Here is a 21506-nt window from a genome sequence, read left to right on the forward strand (position 1 = left end):
CCTTCCTCCGATGAGATGGCACAATGAAATAGGTTTCGATATTATGCTTCTTCAAGAAACTATTCCTTTCATGTCCATATCCTGGTTCTACTTCGTAGTCCCCATTTAGGCACTCTAAGGTGGTCTTTGTAATGTGAACTTTCCTGGAGAGAAAAATAAGACATTGTTCTTCAAAGCTAAGATATATTACTAGGTAGTTGCTAGTGTAATAGACTCATGCAAAAGATCATAATGGGCTCTGTCTTTGCAGCCAAAAAATCACAAAAATATTTCTGTTAAATGCTTTTTCTAAACGTGAGCTGAATGAGCAAAACAGTAACTGCAGATTGTCCAAATCCTTGCAGACTTAATGATTTGTAGAAAGTGGAAGTCTGCACATCATCTTTCACATTGCATGGATTTAAGTGTTTACCTCACTGCCTGCTTGGAAAAACAGCCTGCTGTTTGAAACTTGTGGCTCCACACTCCAAGTCTCTCATGTACATAAAGAAGAAACTCCTTGTTCTTCTCTTTCTGTTTCTCTTCACAGCTTTGACATGTTCCATTTACTTACTCTGTTTTAAGGCAGCTTTCTAATCCACTTTGTTTTGGCAGCACAGCCATCTTTGACACTATTAGGGACATTGTTTAGTGGGTGATATTGGTGGTAGTGAGATGGTTGGACCAGATGGTCTTGGAGGTCTTTTCCAGCTTTAATGATTCTATGATTCTGTGATTCTATTTTTGAGTTTGCTTATCCCCAAAACTATCTTCACATTTCCTCCTGAAGGAACCCTTATATTTGAAACGTCTTCCGGGAAGATATCTGCAAAGCTATTACTGCTCTTCTCTATTAAATATGTTCAGATTTTATTTTATTTTTTTTCCATTGGGAACCCTCAAGGTAAAGAACATACAAAAACACACTGCCAAAATTGTCTCAGAGAGACATATGCAGCAAATAGAAATTCACTTAACCAAAAAATTAAGAGGTTCCATTGACCTCCTGTTCAGCAAATCATAATCTTACAAATATCCAACAGAAGTTGGTAGATCCCAGTCCAAATGCAAGTTGCATACAGAAGCACATCTAAGCACATTTGTGAAAATGAACAGTGTCCATTTAAATTGAGTCCAAGGACACCCAAGGAGTACTTCAAATTCTAAGACGTGCTTCATGGAATGGCTGCAGGTTTATGTGCATGTTTAAGAAAAATCCTTTTTTCTTCTTTTTTTTTTCTTAACATTTTACTTCTAATCTAATCTATTACTAACATGAATCTTAAGATCATTTGGACACTTCCACAGGAGACATCATATAATGCAATGATTATTCCTACTGTACAAAACCCTTAATCCTTTTTATCAATAGCGATTACATTGCAAATTTTGCAAAGGAAATAAATTCCTCACCTGTACAGGTATCTGATTCTTTTTATATGTTTTGTTTGTTTGTTTGTTTGTTTGTTTTTTGTTCCTCATACTTACCCAGGCAGCCCTCCAGCTTCCATTACATTGGCTAAAGTCACATCATTTGACCAGACATCGTATTGCCATTTTCGGAGACCCAGGACCCCACAAAGTACCCTTCCTGTATGTAATCCAACTCTCATGTTGAGATCAACCTCTGTGGCTTCTGCAACAGATCTGGAATATATAGCATCATGATATTAGTCTTTAGACAATAGCATTACTCTTGATTTTCTTTTTCACTCTTTCCCCCAAAGTTAACAAATATGTACATAACTGAAAAGGCAGGAACTTTTCAAAATCTCAGATGACGTATTCAGGTACTGTTCTTTCCCTTCACTCCTAGGCTAGTTTCAAAGCCTCAATTGTAATTATAAAGAAATTATTCTCTTGCTCATATTTTAATTAGTCTTGAACCAATTTCTCAGTATTTCTAAATTTCTTGAACAAGAAATTGATTTTCCAGGTTTCAATGGAACACAGTAAAGGTTACATTTCATTACATTTAATACAGGAAAAAAAAAAAGCGTAGTAAATGGTTTTGTCATGAAACTTCCCTAAACTTTTATGTTTCATTGTCTCATTTTCAGTATTTGCTATCACACTTATACAGAAGCTTAGGTATTTTGCTGATTTTGCTGAAACAAAGAACTTTCTAGCTGTAACTCAAATAACTCAAAGACAGACAGCTTAACTCTTGCACTTTCCTGTTTATCTTGCATCCCACATTCACTTACTTCTTTTTTTACTCTCATAAATGTTCCTTTTTCCCAATGTGTGCTTATTTCATCAGGATGACAAGCAAACACAAGGTGATCGTTGGAATGAAAAGAAGATTGTTAAAACTATCTTACTGGGCTTAATTTTAACCTGACATGCAAATAAACAAACATGTTTCAATCCTACCACTACTCCAGACTACTTTCAACTCAGTATTAAAATGCAATACCTGGCTTTTTTTGTAAAGCCTCGCTTTACTGGTTAGTGTTTTGTCTCTAATTCTTTTTTTACTCCCCACTCATCATTCATATAAAAATCATACTTAATCCTAGATGGGCAAACTCTTTCATCATGAAGGAGTTTAATCTTAAACACTAAGGAAAAGATTTTGCTTGCTAGTAGAATATACACTGGAGTCACAGAAAACTTGCATTAAATCATTAAATTTCTCTTTTTTACCACAATTTGTTGTCACTCAAAGTAATTTTATCCTCTGTTTTCAGTTCTACATCTGCAATATAAGAACAATACTTCCTTTTCCTTACTCTTTTTTTTTTTTTTTTTTTTTTTTTTTTTTGTGGTGGGTTGGTTTCAAGGTAATAGTGTGAAACATTAAATTTGTCATTAAAATAATACAACGTAATCTGGAAAAAGAGATGGTATGGATCCCTCCAGTTCCTCTGTGAAAGGTTGAAAAATAGATTTTAAAAATGTTATTGTCTTAGTTATGTCTCCACAGTTTTGATTTATGGTGTTCTCTAAACTCACCCTTTAACTAAATTTCCACTTTGATGAAAATATACTCAGTTAAAAATTAACCTTTTTTTTTTTTTTTTTTTTCCAAGTATCTCAGATTGTCAATCATCTTGGATGGTACTTATTTAATAATTCATATTTTTCATCTGATCCCTCTGCTACTGCTAGGGAACTGTTGCAACTACTAGTAATCATACAGACTTGTGCTGTGCTTCTACCTTTATGGTATGCTTAACTAAACATAACTTCCTATGGTGAGTCTGAAAGGCCACAGACATATTTAAAAATTCTTGTTTCTGCAGGAGAAGGGGTATGAGGAGGTACTATGAAGCAATGACTCCACTCTCTTATAGGAGTGCAGGACAAAGAAAATGGTAAAACCACTAAATCAGTGCAAGAACAGTAGATAAAGAGAAATTATAAATACTAATATCTTTCCAAAGCTGCTGCAAGAGTGGCAGAGAAATCACCTCTAACTATGGAGTTCAATCCATAAATTAAATCTAATCTTCAGAGATTTTCATTGTATACTTGGGAAAGGAGGAATTAATTGGTGAAGTCGTTATTAAAAGCATTTTTAATTTTGATGCCACTTTTGAGGAAGGATTCTTTATCTCTGTGAATGGAGTATACTTTCACCCTACCCTGACTTGTGAACATTGAAAAGGAACCTTGAAGCTAATAAACTTACACAGTAATGCAGACGAAATGCTATGCATAAATCTTTGCAGCTGTTCCCGTTACAGTGGCACTTGGCATTCCACAGTTAAGTTGCAGTCCAAAAAGATATAAAATGGGAGAATAAAAAAGCTACCTAATCAGTGTAATATTTAATTTTCTTTAGGATTTCAAATTAAACTTTCCAAAAGGATGATGCTCTGGTTACAATTTTCTTTTGGCTTTCAATAACCAATGTATTTTTTTAAATATCAATATTTTAAATATAAGGTCTTTAGAAGGACTTTTTAGCTATTCCAGGAACAGCTATTGCATTTTTGTCTTGTACTTTTAAAATACAATTAGTTGAAAGAGCAAATAGAATCATAGAATCATTAAGGATGGAAAAGAACTCCAAGATCATCTGGTCCAACCATCACCCTACTACCAGTGTCACCCACTAAACCATGTCCCTAAATACCAAGTCCAACATTTCCTTAAACACCCCCAGGGATGGTGACTCCATCGTCACCCTGGGCAACCTGTTCCAATGCCTGAGTACTCTTTCTGAGAAGAAATGTCTCCCAGTTTCCAACCTAAACCTCCCCTGGTGCAACTTGAGGCCATTCCCTCTAGTCCTATCACTAGTTATTTGCGAGAAGAGGCTGACACCCAGCTCCCCACAACTTTCTTTCAGGTAGTTGTAGAGAGCAATAAGGCCTCCCCTAAGCCTCCTCTTCTCCAGACTAAACAACCCCAGTCCCCTCAGCCGCTCCTCATAGGACTTGTGTTCCAGACCCTTCACCAGTTTTGTAGCCCTTCTCTGGACATATTCCAGCACCTCAATGTCTTTCTCGTGGTGATGGGCCCAAAAATGAACACAGTACTAGGGGTGCGGCCTCACCAGAGCAGGGGGACGATCACCTCCCTGGTAAGCCAGGATGCCATTGGCCTTCTTGGTCACCTGGGCACAGTGCTGGCTCATGTTCAGGCAAGCATCAATTAGCACCCCCAGATCCTTTTCCTCTGCACAGCTTTCCAGCCACTCTCCCCTAAGCCTGTAGCACTGCATGGGACATGCAGCATAGGACAAGATGTGGGGTGAGCAGCACAATATACCTGGCCTCAATGTAAGCAAGGAGCTCTGTAGCCATGAAGCGCTAAAGTATGTACCATGTCAGCCACCACTAATGTGAGTAATGTGGAGATCTTTTGTCCCCATAGGGAATTCAGGCCTACCACAGTTTTCAGTCATATTTTATACAACAGCAGAGAAAGGCTTATGCACCACTTTCTAAGAAAGTATTTCCTTATCTTATTTCTACCACTGCAAGTCAGGATTCTTTTTTTTTTTTTTTTTTTTTTTTTCGGTATCTGTTCCCAGTCAAGCCTTAAAAATGACTCCAAGGAGTCCTAAAAGGATCCCACTCTTATAGGGCTTGCTACGAACTTGACAAAGCACTGAGGAAATGAAAGGAGCTAACAATATAAGCCAACTAATGATAACTTAACCTTTGTTAATGATAACCTAACCTCACCTGTGCATGTGTAGTAAACGACTGACTTTATACCAAGACCTGACAGCATGCAAGCCAAAGTATGTTAGGATTATGGTTTGCTCGCCTATCTATGTTCTCTTGCATACCTGTATAAATATCTTCATCAGCATACCTGCAAGTGTGTATTTCTCTATTTGTAAATTAATGTTAAAAACCTTTTCATTTAAAACAGTATATAAAACCTCATGTCAAATGTATGCTTTTCTTTGTCCCAACTGGCTCAGGAGAAAGGGGAAAAACTCATCTGCTTGTAGAAATTTGAATATCATAACAAATTAAATGAAAAAAAAATGAGCAAAGAAATACAACATGGATGACTGTACTCCTTGTTAAAAAATCTGGACTGTATAGTGTACCAATGAACCATAAAGCAGAATCTGAAAATATTTGGTTTTGCACAAAAGATTTCCAGAAGTAGTCACTTAGTAAAAAATCTAAATCAAGAACAACTTTTCTCATTTTTCCAAGAAACCACAATATGTTTCAGGGGTGCTTTCATCATTAAATTTGAGTCAGGAAAACAAAACAAAACAAAACAAAATCACACACACACACACACAAAAAACTTCATGGGCAGTTTATTAAACTTTTTGAATTTACTTTGAAGACCTCTGTGTCCCTGTGTCCCTTATGCAGCTAATTTTCATGAACATACTCCAGTGAACTATCAAAAATGAAGAATTTAAGTAATGTGTAAAGAAGAGACTTCAAATATAAAATCAGAATCATAGAATATCCTGAGTTGGAAGGGACCCACAAAGATTATCAGGTTCAGCTCCTGGCTCCACACAGGACCACCCCAAAATCAAACCATGTGTCTGAAATCATTGTCCAAATGCTTCTTGAACTCCGTCAGGCTTGGTGCTGTGACCACTGCCCTGGGGAAGCTGTTCCAGTGCCCATCCACCTTCTCAGTGAAGAACCTTTTCCTAAAGTCCAGGACCTCCCTGTCACAACACACTGTTCCCTTGGGTCCTTTTGCTGGTCACCAGAGAGCAAAGATCATCACCTACCCCTCTGCTCCCCCTCATGAGGAAGCTGCAGGCCATCATGAGGTCTCCTCTCAGTTTCCTCTTCTCTAGGCTGAACAATCCAAGTGACCTCAGCCACTCCACATGTCTTGCCCTCTAGACCCTTCATCATCAGAAAAGTACCACAATCATATTTCCAAACAGCATCAACTTTTTTGTAATAAAATATCACAAGAACACCTAATGATACATTTTAAATTAATAATGCATTTCTGCAAAAATACCAGTACTTCATAGACAAGCCATGAACCGGCAAACTAAAAGAATTTTAGCAAATAAATTATTCATTATAACTTATTTTTCCTAGGTTTGGAAAAAATGTTCTCAAAATTTTTCCAAATGTTAATACAAAAGGAAGTTCAGAAACAAATGGGAATAAATACATATATATGTATATATATATATTAAGCTGTAGGCATGTAGTCTATTCGCTTAGAAGATATTCATCTACTCTGACAGCTTATGTCTCCTACTAATCCTTTACATTTTAGTTCTCTACTTAGCTATAAATATTTCATGTGCTGCTACATATGGTCAAAGTCATTTAGATAATCTGCAGAATTGCTCTGTGAAGTAAATACCACACCCATGCTGAATTTGAAGCAACAGAGGAAAAAAAAGTAGAATCTCTCTACCCAATTTCCTTTAAGTTATTTAGATCCTTTCTTAGGTCCAAAAATACCTGCGTAGAAATAGATGTTTCCTGGTTAAAGGTGGCATAGTCAAGATTGTTGGTTCAGTTACATATGTTTGATTTTTATGTATGCACAGTTCTAAGATAACAGTGCCCTTCAACCACAAGGAATTTTGCATGTCTCCCTAACTATATCTGAGTCATTTCCACTTTAACATAATTTGGAATTGGTTAGTTCTTGGATATTAACGACAAAGAATGTCTTTCTGTGAACCAACTTCAGATTGGAAGAATTTGAACTAATTTGCTAGTTACTGCTACAGAAGCCATGAGGAGGAGGACACTTCAAATGAATGTTCTCATAGAAGGTACAAAACAAAACAAAACAAAAAAACAAATAAACAATTGAGCAGATTGATATTACCTTACACAACCATCTTTGGAAGGCAGACAACTGAAAGCACTGAAATAATATTTCAGATACCAAGAAAAAAGTATTTCAACCCTGAATGGCAGTCAGATCCTGGCCTGGGTCTGGGCAGCCCACAACCTTCTCTGCAGTTCCTACTCCACCCTGCAGCCCACCCATCAGGATGGACAGACAGAAATGGTGTGGAGCAGACCTGCAGCAAAAGCCTGTGGGACTGCCAAACACCATCTCAGGAGAAGGAAACAGGGATTTCTATGCCCTCAGGGGTAAACCCAAATGAGGGAGCATCACTATTGCAGAAGCTCTTCCTTACCCTACCTGTTATCATGACCTAGCACCAGCTTGGAGCTCACAGCCTCACTTTTCTGTTATCTACAGGTTTCTCTGAAGAAAAGAGAAATACAAAGATGGCAACAGTGACCTTCCCTCTGTCAGGCCCTCAAGGGACACCTTGTGCCTGCGTAGCCGTGGACAGGAGGCAGTACAGGTTCCCAGTGTGCAGTTTGGAGGGGAGGCTGCAGCACTCAAGGGTGGTGGCAGCACAGAGAAATGAGAAAAAAAAGTTAGCACTGGGGATGGCCATGAGCAGGATCATCCCAGATGCAGCACAGAGCTAGCAGCTGTCCTTGTGCCCGTGGGATACCAGGTAGGGGAGTGGATTCTTGGGAGGATTGCAGGGTTCTTCTCCCCAGGGTCCCTACTCCATGCTCCTGGGCACTGACTAAGGGCTTGGATGAGAGAGGAGGAAAAAGAAAAGTAAGCAGAGCCCAGGATGGACTGCCACACCAAGTGATGGATGCTGCTTATTCCCAGTCCCCCAATACCTCTCTTGGGGCACCTAATTTGGCCTGGGAGGACATGGCACAGTTGCAGAGGGAGCCATTGGTTGCTGTGGAGGCTTCTCCTGTCTCCCCCATGGCCACCCACCAGGAATCTGTCAATTCTGCTAGGCCACAGCCACACTCCAGGACCTATCTGTGCTGCTGAGCATGTTCCACACCCCTCCCCTGACTCAGAAACAGTATTGGCTAGAGCTACATACTTTCCCAGTATGTTGCTCATCTGGAGTAAGACAACAGAGACCTGGAGCAAGACAGCCTGGGCTGTGAAGGACTGACTGCTTCAGGAAACAAGAAGTTCACTTTGACAGAGGTACAAGCTAACAAAAATTTGAACAATGATGGTGAAGTCAGCTCATGATAGACAACTTTTTCCTCATTTGAAAATTTATGCACCTGTTGCTGATTCTCCCAGAATTCAAGGTGAATGCACTCCCACCTGTCCAGACTTTCCCGAGCCCAGGACTTCTGGAGAACCAACAATGTTTACACCAGGTAACATAGCGCCTCTCTTCTTCCTCAGACAAAGGAAGACTCCAGGATGACTCCAGCCATTTCATTTGGGCTTTCTTAAAGGGACTGTTATTGTCCCCTTCCTTCCACAGTTCAGCCAATGACCAAGCCCAGAGGCAGGAGACTGTTCAAGCATCAGCCTCCACAATGCCCAAACAAGCAGCCACAGAACGTGCAGTTGGAAAACAAGCCCAACTTCCGTCTGTTAGGCTTTACATGGATGACTGATGGAGTCATCCATATAAGGTGGAGTCATCCATTTCTGATACACCCACCTATGTGACACAGAGAAAAGTTGATTTATCTCCTGCTAGACCCCACTGAGGTGCCTGGATTTCAAGAAGCAAGGGTTCATGGATTCTTTCCTTCAGACCTCTTCAAACTCCACATGTAGTAGGAATATTCAATATAGAGGACAAGACAAGTCCTGCTACAAAAAAAAAAAAAAAAAAAAAAAAGCTCCTCCCCCATAATACATATAGGTTAAACTGAAGTATTCAGGACCAGCTGCTGTGATCTACAAATGTGCTGCCACTGTTCCATGCTACCTGCTAATGTAGACATAGCCACTGATCCAGCCAGTGTTGCAATTTTCTGAGTCAGTACTAAAATTGCCTCCCAGTAAGATGTCAAGGGAAGGAGTATTGTGAAAATGTACCATTTATGTGACAATATGAATGGTTACATGATCCCATTACACTTCTAAGAAGTTTATGAATGTTATCCCAAATATTCTGTTCCTGTCTCAAATCTAGTATTTATATCCTGCTCACACATTCCCTCCTCATTTCCAATTAGAAACATTATTGTTCACTTCTTGCCCTGTGGATTTATTAAGCACATTTAAACAACTCACACATTTTATATCCTAAGAGTTTATAGCTGTTAATTGAGCCAAAGGATTATTTAATACAATTTATATCAGTTCATGAAGAGCTCCATAAGGAAGGGCAAACTGTTATATGTATAAAATTTCCCTGCGTCACACTATTTTAAATCAGAAATCTAGTCATTATATGGGGAAGAGGGAGAAGAGCATGGTTAGCTGAGCAAAACTTCTCCACACAGCAAATAGCCAGTAAACATCTATTGAGAAAGTAAAATACTGTAGCAAATAGACTGGAACATTCAATTGTAGCAGTTTAAATAAGGTGAAGAGCATACTTGGCCTAACTGACTTCAAAACTGAGGTGAGGACAGTATCTTCCACATTAGAGATGCTAATGAACATGGCCCTTTAAATGATATTCCTAAGAAAATCTGACAGTCCAGACTTAAAAGCAATACTGGTCATATGCAACACTTAACCCCCACTTAAATATTGCTGTGATGGCTTAGGTGACTCTGAAGTAGAACCGCTAGCTTGTACTGAGGCACTGACACAAAACACATTGACAACACAGGTTCCTTTGGAGTAGTATGAGAATATAACACTATCTGCTTTGTTTCCTTGTTTGTTTGTTTTAAGAAAAAGAGAAAAGGATCCTTCCATCATGATTTTAGTTTGACTTTTAACTGTGCCCTTGAAAAAACTGCATTGTAGAAGGCAGATGAAATTGTGACAATTTAAAGTTTGTTGTTGTTGTTTTATGATTTTCTGTGAAAAATTATAATTTTATTTGAAACTCTCAATCTAAATGTAATTGAGGCAACGTTCTCTGATGATACTTGCATGCAGCACCATGTTCTAGGACACCTAAATAAGAGCTACACAGAGCACTAAGAGAACAGAAAGTATCAATTTACATGAACTCATTCAACTCAGTGAAATCACAGATCTCTCAAACAACCACTAGAAATTTCTATTCCTTGATTTCCTGGAAAAACGAAATGGTGGTGGTATTTATCTCTGGGATAGGCACTTTTGACAGATCCATCTTTACTGGATGGTATTATCATGCTTTTATATATTTATTTATCCTAGGTAACATGACAAAGCTGTCACAAGGCATAATGTCTTCAAAACATAAGTTTACAATGCCAGGGCCTGGTTTCTACAGCAAAGTTAATAGACATTTAGAACAGTACCAGCTGGCATCCAGCTCTGACACTGGATAACAGGAGTTTAAAAACAAAAATGACTGCTTCTCATGGGACTGATAAGCTGCTACACCTAGTAGTCGTACCATTAAAATATAAAATGTTTCATTCCAACTTTACCATCGTAAGTTCTACACTTCTCCTTTTCATTTGCTCATCATATTTTCAAACAAATTAGCCTGGGCAATCCATATTCTGGCTTTGGTCTTTAGGAAAGACTGAAGACATTTTCCTAATCTTCAGAAGAACCTGTTTTCCTGCTTTGGAGCTATTTGTGCACTTTGCTTATCCACATGCTTCTGTCACCAAGAGAATTGGACCCGGAACCCAACAATATTTGAACAAGTGGAGATGCTGCTTCACTTGAAGTAAAAGAAAAATAATAATACTGCCATCAAGGGCAAGAGTTCATGGAATGAATCATTTTCCTGTTTTTCCTTATAAGCACAACTGGCACATTCATTTAACTGAGAAAAGAAATATGCACTGAGCTTGGATCCTTACTCACATTAATTCCTCAAAAAAAAAAAAAATAGAATTCATTTTGCATATATACAAAGGAAAAGGATAACCTTGCCTCTTCTCCATCTTGCCCTCTCTCCCCTTGATCTGGTTACTGACTACACACTCTGAAGTCTTCCAAAATTATAAATCCTGTTAAAAATAAAATGCTGAAATTGTCATTTAATTATATTCTACTACAATTCCTGACTAGATGTTTCTAGATAATACACTGCTTAGGATCTGCCCATCTGCTTAGAATCACAGAATCACTTAAGCTAAAAGGGGTTTCTGGAAATCATGTGGATAAACCTCCCATCTCTAAGCAGGTTCAGATACAGCAGGTAGCCTAGAACTGTGCCCAGATATGTTTTTAATATCTCTAAAGATGCAGACTTCACTGCCTCCCTCTGCAAACTCTCCAGTATTTGAACACCTCCATGGCAAAAGGTTTTTTTCTTATGTTTAAATGGGAATTCTTGTATTTCAGTTTTTGCCCATTGCCTCTTGTCCTATCACTAGATACCACTGAGAAAAGTTTGGTTTCATCCTTTTTGCACCCTCCTATCAGGTACTTGTATGCACTGGTAAGATCTCCCTGAGTCTTTTCTTCTCCAGGCTGAACAGTCCCAGAACACCCTACCCTTTTTAATTCAATTCCTTTTTCAGATTTACATTGTTGTGACAGCAGCCAATAAATAATAACATACAAAGGGAAAATAATTAATTTATAATATTGGTCAAATTGAGAATTCAAAAAAGAAATGTTAAGACAGTTATTATTATTATTTGTATACATGAAAGATAGCATAACTAATGTAATAATGATTAATACTGGGCTTAAAAGAGATCAGAGCAATAGGTACTGTTTTCCAGGGATTAAAAAATAAAAAAATAGACTTTTGAAAATGTGTAAAAGGCTTGTATATTTAACTATGTGTCTTCTAAAGCCCAATGCTTCCTTATAAACATAGTATGGAAGAACACATATAAATAACTTTTGGATCTCTTTTATATTTCAGGATTGTTCCTTTGTGCGCTATGTTGTTAAGTACTCCCTTCCAGTGTGTTTGTAGGGAAGAAAAGTACCATACAGTGATTCTTTTAGGATTTTATGTTAACACAGATGATCATATATTATCATAGATTACAAAGTCTTTTGTCAGTTTTACAACTTTTACAAAGATAACAGGAAGTGTTTAAGTATTCATGTTTTGAACCAGAGGGAGAATATGGACTCATTTACCCAACCCTTAACATTGTGAGAGATTTTATAAATTAATATTACAATAAATCACATGGACTGGACTAGAAATGGGAATCAGCCTTCATGTGTTTTGCATACTTCTCTCCTATTTTTAATTCTTTAAAGTCTTCTGCAAAGAAATATCAATGAATACAGGTTCATATGAAAAGTTCGGGTTGGTATGAAAGAACAGTATATGTGGTAATGCCCATGTTCCCCTAAGTCATTAGCAGGGTTTGAAGAACCAGCCATTACTTCCATTGAGACAAACCAACTCTCTTGAGAAAAGCATACAGTGAACTCAGTGAGAGGATCATAATACACTCTTCTACAAAATCAAGCGTTTGCACAAATAAGCATGAAGTGGTCAAAGATTTATTAGAAATAATAAAGAAGGTAGAATGTTCCAAATGCCAGGCATGGAAATTTGTGAGAAATTTTCTTTTAAGTCTCTTTCTGATTGACCAAATTCCTCAACTTGTTATTCCAATTACCTGAGGAATAATGAATATTCAATAAACAATACTTATACTTATTGAATAAATTGGGTAGGGAGCTGAAAATTTCATCTCTGAGTTGAAGAGAAAGTATTTCTGTTGCCACAAACAGGTAAAAATGACTTTAAAATTCTGCTTTAAAAATCTGCTTAAAAATTAGAAATATTTGGAGAAGTCCCTGGGAAAGAGACTGATGGGAAGAATGAATCATGTGATTCTTTTGTCAAATTGGCTTTAGAATATGATTCTGTGACATCACATGAACATACATAAGGTAAAGACTGGAAGACAGACTGAAATAAAGAAACATATAGCAGCCAGCAGCATCCTATGGATTTAATAGGTTTTTTGTTTAATACAGCATTGAAGTATAACTGAGGAGTAACTGGAATTGTAAAACACATAATTTTAATTCAAAAGGCTTATGTTTGTTATATAGATATATATATTCTGTATTTAATAGTTAACTATTTTTAAATTGAGATTAGACTGGTCTATTCACCTTTGCAGAGAAGGTAGGTCTTCTTTTTGTGCAACACAAAAACTTGGGGGTTAAGTGAGAGGAAGCAGAACCTTGAATCAACTCCGTATTTCCAGCAGCCCAGCTAACACCAGAGAAAAGGAATAACTGACTACTGGAAACAGTGACCAAACACTCTCCATTTCAGAAAAGGTGAAGGCTCTGTCTGATGTGACCCACTTTTACAGTGCCCGTCGCACACGACATACTGGAACAGCAATCTCATCCCAGATGCGATGACCATTATTTATTTAGATATAGAGTTAATACAGGTGTGCACTCCCTCCTATAGCCTCTCTACAAAACAAAAGTACATGTACGCACATAGACATAGAATAAGGTAATAGTGAAGAAATCTCAATCCCTTTTTCCCTTCCCTCCTGTGTAATGAAATAGATCTCCAGCTCTTGCTAAAAGCTCATTCACAGTTCTCTCACATTCACATTTTTCTTCTTGGTAAAACAACAATCCATGCAGAGATCTCAAACATCAAAAAATCTTTCTTATCAGCAAAGTAAATTTCGCATTACATTTCTGAAAAGTAGACTAAATTGAAGGTTTAAACATGACATATGAAAATGAGAAATCTGAAAGCTATCATTTTGGGAATACAAACACACAACAGGCATACATCAAGACTGGTTTTAAGTTTGCATACTGGTGGGTGAAATGAGCAGTTTAAAAACAATAATTCAGATTTCTTTCTTTGTGGAAAATAACAACTGGAATATTTCATGATTTCCCATGATCTTTCCAACTTCTAATAGGTACATGTATGTATAAGTACAAGTACATAGTTGTACTTGTGCACTTTTTTGTCACAGTGATTACATGTAGTGGAAAATTGTTGTCTAGAATTACCCTTCCTAAAAATCAGTATATTTGATTTTTATACCTGTGATCTGAATGCAACAGTACTAATTGCTAGTGGGGAAGACGTGGTGGGGGAAGGGGATGCACTTCTGAGTGAAGAAAGCATGCCTGAGAACACTATCACTCTAAGTAATGGCAGGGAAATACTTTCAAACTGTACCAATGCAATCAGGAAGGGCTCTAGAAATGCAATATGACTGATTGCCCAACTGAAATGCCTCTACACCAATGCACACAGCATGGGAAACAAGCAAGAAGAATTAGAAACCATGGTGCAATGAGACAAATATGGCCTGATTGCTATCATGGAAATGTGGTGGGATGGATCACATAACTGGAATATCAGAATAGGGGGCCACGAACTCTTCAGAAGGGATAGACAGGGAAGGAAGGGAGGTAGTATTGCCCTCTACATTAGAGAAGGAATTGATTGTGATGAGTTAGCTTTGAGAAACAGCCACGGACAGGTTGAGAGCTTATGGGTCAGAGTTAAAGACCGCAACAATAAATGACGCCTTGTGGTTGGGGTCTACTACAGGCCGCCTGAGCAAGGGGAGCCTGTGGGTGAGGCAGTCTTGCTTCAACTACAAGAAGTGTCACACTCACACACTCTCATCCTGATGGGGGACTTCAACCACCTGGATGTCTGTTGGGAAAACCACACAGCAGGCTGTAAGCAATCCATAAGATTCCTAGAGTGCATTGAGGATAACTTCCTGGTCCAGGTATTAGACAAACCAACCAGAGGAGAAGCATTACTTGATCTGGTGCTCACCAGCATGGAAGAGCTCATTAAAGAGGTCAAGACTGGAGGCAGTCTGGGTTGTAGTAACCATGTCCTGCTTGAGTTTGTGATCTCGAGGAATACGGGCCTGGCAAAGAGCAAAGTCAGGACCCTGAACTTCTGAAGAGCAAACTTCAAGCTATTTAAAGACCTAGTAGCTGAGATCCCCTGGAACACTATCCTCAGGGACAAAGGAGGTGAGCAGAGTTGGAGACACTTTAAGGATGTTTTCCTTACAGCGCAAGAACTCTCCATCCCCCTGCATAAAAAAGCAGGCAGGGAGGGCAGACAACCGGGATGGCTGAGCAAGGACCTGCTGGTCAAACCGAAGTGCAAGAAGGAAATGCACAGGCACTGGAAGTAGGGACACTTAGCCTGGGAAGTGTACAGGGTTGCGGTCCAGATGTGCAGGGGTGGGATAAAGAAAGCCAAAGCACAGATGGAACTGAGCTTGGCAAGGGATGCTAAAGAATAACAGGAAGGAATTCTATAGGTACATTGCTCAGAAAAGAAAGGCCAAGGAGAGTGTCCCCCCTCTGATGGATGAGAAGGGTGAACTGTTAACAACAGACATGGAGAAGGCTGAGGTACTCAACAACTTTTTTGCCTCAGTCTTCACTGATAGTCAGGCTTCCCAAGTCTTTCATTTCCCTGAACCTGTAGACGGAGGCTGGGGGAACAAAGTCCCACCCACTGTAAGCAAAGATCAGGTTCAAGACCACCTGATGAAAATAAACGTACAAGTCTATGGGGCCTGATGACATGGACCCCAGGGTCCTGAAGGAATTGGCTGATGTAGTTGCCAAGCCTCTCTCCCTCACATCTGAAAAGGTCTGGCAGTCAGGTGAAGTCCCTGGTGACTGGGAAAAGGGAAACATCATTCCTCTTTTTAAAAAGGGTAGAAAGGAAGACACGGGGAACTACAGACTGGTGAGCTTCACCTCTGTGCCTGGAAAAATTATGGAAAGGATCCTCCTGGAAGCAATGTCGAGGCACATGCAAGACAAGGATGTGATCCCAGACAATCAGCATGGCTTCACCAAGGGCAAATCATGCCTTACCAACCTGGTGGCTTTCTACGATGGAGCAACTGCATCTTTTGACAAAGGAAGACTGATCAATGTCATCTACCTGGACTTCTGCAAGGCCTTTGACACAGTCCCACATGACATCCTGATCTCCAAATGGGAGAGAGGTGGATTTGGTGAGTGGACCATTCAGTGGATAAGGAATTGGCTTGAAAGTCGCACCCAGCGAGTGGTGATCAATGGATCTATGTCCACGTAGAGGCCGGTGACAAGTGGTGTACCTCAGGGGTCAGTCCTCAGACCAGTACTGTTTAATATCTTCATCAGTGACATAGACAGTGGGACCAAGTACACCCTCAGCAAGTCTGCAGATGACACCAAGCTGAGTGGTGCAGTCAATACACCAGAAGGAAGGGACGCCATCCAAAGGGACCTGGACAAGCTTGAGAAGTGGGCCTATGTGAACCTAATGAGGTTCAACAAGTCCAAGTGCAGGGTGCTGCACCTGGGGTGGGGCAGTCCTGGATATGAGTATGGACTGGGAGAAGAACTCATTGAGACCAGCCCTGCAGAGAAAGACTTAGGGTTTTTGATGGATGAAAAGCTTGACATAAGCCAACAGTGTGTGCTTGCAGCCCAGAAGGCCAACTGCATCCTGGGCTGCATCACCAGAGGCATGGCCAGCAGTTCGAGGGCTGGAGCATCTTTCCTATGAAGATAGGCTGAACAGCCCCAGCTCTCTCAGCCTACAGAAGAGAAGGCTCTGGGGTGACCTCATCACAGCCTTTCTGTACTTAAAGGGGTCTTATAAAAAGGATGGAGAAGGACTCTTTACTCAGGTAAATAACGATAGAAAAGGGGGAAAGGTTTCAAACTATAAGAGGGGAGATTTAAATTAGAGGTTAGAAGGAAATTCTTCACTCAGAGGGTGGTGAGGCACTGGAACAGGTTGCCCAGAGAGGTTGTGGATGCCCCATCCCTGGAAGTGTTCGAGACCAGGTTAGATGAGGCCCTGGGCAACTTGATCTAGTGGGTGACATCCCTGGCTATGGCAGGGGGGTTGGAACTAGACGATCCTTGAGGTCTTTTCCAACTCAGGCCATTCTATGATTCTATGATTCTGTGATTGTATGAATGGTAGCAGGCACTGTTCCTCTGAAAGTACCTCTTATGAATGCCACACAGAAGCTGCTGCAGCACTCCTGTCCAGGTATACCACATGCAATACTTACGTGATGGTGTCAATCATGTCCAGTCCCATTTCAACACAGCAATGGGCATGATCCGTTTTGGGCTGGGTCAATCCTGATACACAATAATAACAGTCACCTAGGATTTTTATTCTTCTGCAGTGGTTTTCCTTTAATAAAAACAGAATTGGAAAAGCTTTACTGTTTATATAGACATTATAATATTTAAAGGAGAAAATATTCTCCAACAATATGCAGTCAATCAGGGAAACCTTTTGTGTTCACGTGAAATAAGTTACAGTTCATGAAATCTGGGTTCCCTGTACAGTACAGCTGACATATGCACATTTATTTATTTATTTATAAATATGTACATTTAAAATAGCAGTCAGCCCCATATTGCTTAACACACATAGGATAACATTGTTTAACATTATAGTTCTGAACAAAAATTATTCCCTTACCCTTATGTTAGGTCAATATGAATTCAAGATTTGCAAGGACACTTCATTCTGTATGAATCCAAATGAAAGGACTGAAGTCAAAGAGCTACTGAATGTTAGGAAAAAAATGTATTTTGAGCAGCTTTTGTTCAAATCCAGTTCCAGTTACTAGGAAAGACAATGCATTTATTTGTAAACGTGCGCACATCTGTGCATTACCAATACATAAATCACAACTTAAAGTATAGCACTCTCAGCATAAACATGACGTACCTGCACATCAGAAGATACAGTCACTTTTCATTGCCATTGAATTTATCTACTGCTTGCATACAATGCAAGTTCTACAACCATAGAAATCAGGCTAAGCCTCTTCCATTTTGAAAAAGCAATGATAGGATATGATAATTACTACATCACTCTGAGCAGAAAGTTCATTCCTGAACAGAGAATGCATAACAAAGTGCCTTTTAAAAAAGCCATGACTTTAACTAATAAAGTATGAAGAAACATGAAGAGATGATGGTATACCTTCCAGCTGGACTATGGCAACTTCTAACCGTTTAGGATATGGCACAAAAAAAGTAAATAATCTGACTAAAGAAATCCAATTTACACTTTTGGCTTTAGTGACAAAAGGCTGGGGGGGTGGTGGGTGCGGGGATTGGTGGTGATTTAAAACTGGAAAAAATGGCCTATTAATACTGTTTTAGCTTTTCAAACGGCACATATCCTCATTCAAACTTCTGCCTACAAGAATTGTAGCCTTCCTGATTTGACCACAGCCTCCATTTCACTACCCATATTCCAGCTCAGAAGTGATGGTTATACCTACAGTGATCCTGTCCTGTCTAACATGTCATACGTAGTATTCAGGGCTTATTATTACACACTCTTCCAGCTGCTGTCATTCCCAAGCCTGTATATGTTTCTGAATATTGAGCAAGTATTATACATTAAGATTTACCTCAGTTCAGGCATAGAAGAAGGCACGTTAACACTTCGGGAAAATTGGTTTGCCAACTTCTTTTTATGTGCATATTAATTTAGCAGTAAATTCATATCTTCAGTCAAAGAAGCAAGTCATGTTTTTGGGTATGCCTAACTAGTAGAAAAAGCTTTTCTAAGAGAGGCTACTTAAAATGGCTTCTGCTGTACAACAGAATTTAAAATATACTGTTATTTATCATTGCTCATATATATTTTAATGAATGTGAGCATAATTATTCTGGAAGCATTGTCACTGGGGCCTTAAAGTATCCTTGTACCCTCTAGCCACAAAATGTCTCATGAATTTTACTTGAAGTTTTAATAGGGTATTTTGAGATCCCTGGCTAACTGGTATTATAAAAGTAAAAGAATTATTGATACAAAGTAATATGCAAACCTCAAAATCCATCCTGACACAAAACACACCTTCCAACTCAAGGTTTTTGGACAGAAACCACTAAGTTTTTTAATAGAAACCACTCATTTTAAGTAGAAACCACTAAATTATACTGCCAAAATAAGCCATTTTTTAAAAATTGTGGGCAAATCTTGAAGGAGTAGAGGGTACTCAATAGTTCAGGCTGAGACTGTCTTTCCAAAATAAATGCAGTTTTGGTCCACAGCTTACAGTTCTCCATAAAGCTCTTTTCATCTTCAAATTTGGTATGCGTGGTCTGTGGACAGGCAATGACTATTTGACCCAACCAAAAGATATTCAGAAAAGCCATTTCAGTAATCTGGGCTGTATATGTATGTGTTAATTGATCAGTGTTCTCTCTGCTTCAGTGTCTATGTCCAAAATGGCTCATTTCAAATTACTTGTTTTTCTTAGAGAGTTTACTGTGCTATAGACCAATACTTCACATTTTATAGTGGGATACACGAAATTACTCTATCAGACTGGCACAGCATAGTCTAGCAGACTGGTAGATAGTTTGAGAAAGGAAAAGACAGCACAGAGCTCGATCCATTTCCACTTTCCCATGTCAGTTCATTACTCATGCAAATGAAAAATAAAAGAAAATAAAACTACGGCATTTTCTAGAGACACATTAATTTTGATGGAAGACATATGGCTAAATCACCTGGTGTTTCTGAAAATACCACTCTGTTCCTTATCAGATGTTATCTCCACTTTTCTTATTTATAATCATCAATTAGTATACAGTAATCTGTAGCAAAATCACTTGTTTTCTTTTTCTCCCTACGTGAGACAAAATTCCAGGAAGGAGATAAAGTGCAGCTTTATAAGAGCAATCTTTATAAGCATTGATATGCAAATTATCAAAACAAACTCTTTTCCTCTCTTTGTTTTGTTTTCTCAGCACCTTCCAAAAAAAAGCCCTTGACTCAACAATATTTTTCACATTTGCAACAGTGACAAATTCAAGTGTGATAGGTATAAATTCTAGTTACAGATGATACAAACAATGCCTGTTAGAAACAGCTGATAATTTGGTTTTATGAACATGACAAAAAGCACCAGAGATTACTAGCACAGCATTATCCAGGCAGCTTGCCCACCTGTTGTTCCTTACCAAGGTATTCCTGAGCAGATCTGCAGAATTCCCTCTGGCATAACCAACATTCACAGCGTTTGTCAGAGTGAAGTAGAAGCCCAGCATGGAAATCAAAGGATCCTTCAAAGTTGCTAAGAGCTTTCTTTTAGACAAGTTCTGACATACAACAGTTTATTCTATCTGTCCATTACAAAGAAGAGGGTTTTGTTGTTGTTTTAGGTGTTTGTTGTTGTTGTTTGTTTGTTTTGTTTTAAATGTGTTTCGCAGAAAGATTGATGTCACCATTTGTATCAGGTAGACAAAAGGCATCAAATTTTCAGTTCATATTAATCAGCATGGTATCATGTGTTTCAGGGGAACTGCATTAATTTACACCAGCTGTCCCTCTAATCCTCAGGGACCGAAGCCTAATTCAATGACACAGGCCAAATGCATCACAGTTACCGCCCTTCCTTAGTGAATACAGTATGAAATGACTATTGGGGGAGGAGGGAAAAACAAAAAACCACACCTCTAAAACTCCCTAAAGATGTAAAGCAGCAATAAATTGCATTTAGTATTTATCTCTCTTCACAAACCTAGAACTTCATTCTGCTTCCTAAGAGATCAATGAAACATGCAGAAATTTGAGTAAGAACAAGACAGAAGTAACCACTGTTAGCACTGTAACTTATTTTCAGTGTATTTATACATACGGCATATTTAAAATGTATAGCACTCTAGGCCAAAGTGCTGTTAATCTCAATAGAAATTTGGCTTAGGAAGCTTTGAATCACTCTAGAAATTAACATAAATTTATCTATATTACAGATGTGTATAAAGACACTAGAGAGACTTGCAGAAAGATTAGTATTTTCAAGTCTCTATTCAATTTTATTTTACTTTTTTATTAGATTGGAACAGAAGTAGGAAAAAAAAAACCACAATATTTCAGTTAACATGCTAGACAAATATACCATGCAGCACAAATATAGGCATTGGTACATATGTGCACGTATGCATTCATAGACACACAGATTAAAAATTTACCTATACTATCCCAAGCATACACACAACATATGCAATAATGCAAATTAGAATATTGATCTTGTGAATTCTTAATATACTAATAAATGTGGTTCAACCTGAAAGTCCAATTGGGCAAGATGCAAGTTTTGAGTCCTCTCTTTCAAGGCATTTGAGCCTAGCCTGGCAGAAGATATCTGGGTGTTGATACCTGTTCCCTTCATTGATAGTCTACTCCTTCCTTTGCACAGAGGCATAGTAAATGACTTACTGTTCCAAGT

At 38.7% G+C, this 21506-nt stretch overlaps 1 protein-coding gene across 2 annotated transcripts in view; it reads right to left on the minus strand.

Annotated features, from left to right (window-relative positions):
- Nucleotides 1–21506, minus strand: part of ADCY1 (adenylate cyclase 1) — a 168664-nt gene that overhangs the window by 63683 nt on the left and 83475 nt on the right. For both annotated transcript variants that reach the window (XR_005817336.1, XM_040548907.1), the window contains exons 5-7: nt 17310–17437; nt 1468–1626; nt 2–143 (exon numbers count right to left, since the gene is read on the minus strand). Coding sequence is in view for 1 of the 2 variants with exons in the window: in XM_040548907.1 (XP_040404841.1) it covers nt 2–143; nt 1468–1626; nt 17310–17437 (429 nt within the window). In the remaining variant the exon portion in view is untranslated. The remainder of the gene's footprint in view (nt 1; nt 144–1467; nt 1627–17309; nt 17438–21506) is intronic.

The sequence above is a fragment of the Cygnus olor genome, chromosome 2 (genome assembly GCF_009769625.2).
Source record: "Cygnus olor isolate bCygOlo1 chromosome 2, bCygOlo1.pri.v2, whole genome shotgun sequence".
In the NCBI taxonomy this organism is placed as follows: Eukaryota; Metazoa; Chordata; class Aves; order Anseriformes; family Anatidae; genus Cygnus; species Cygnus olor.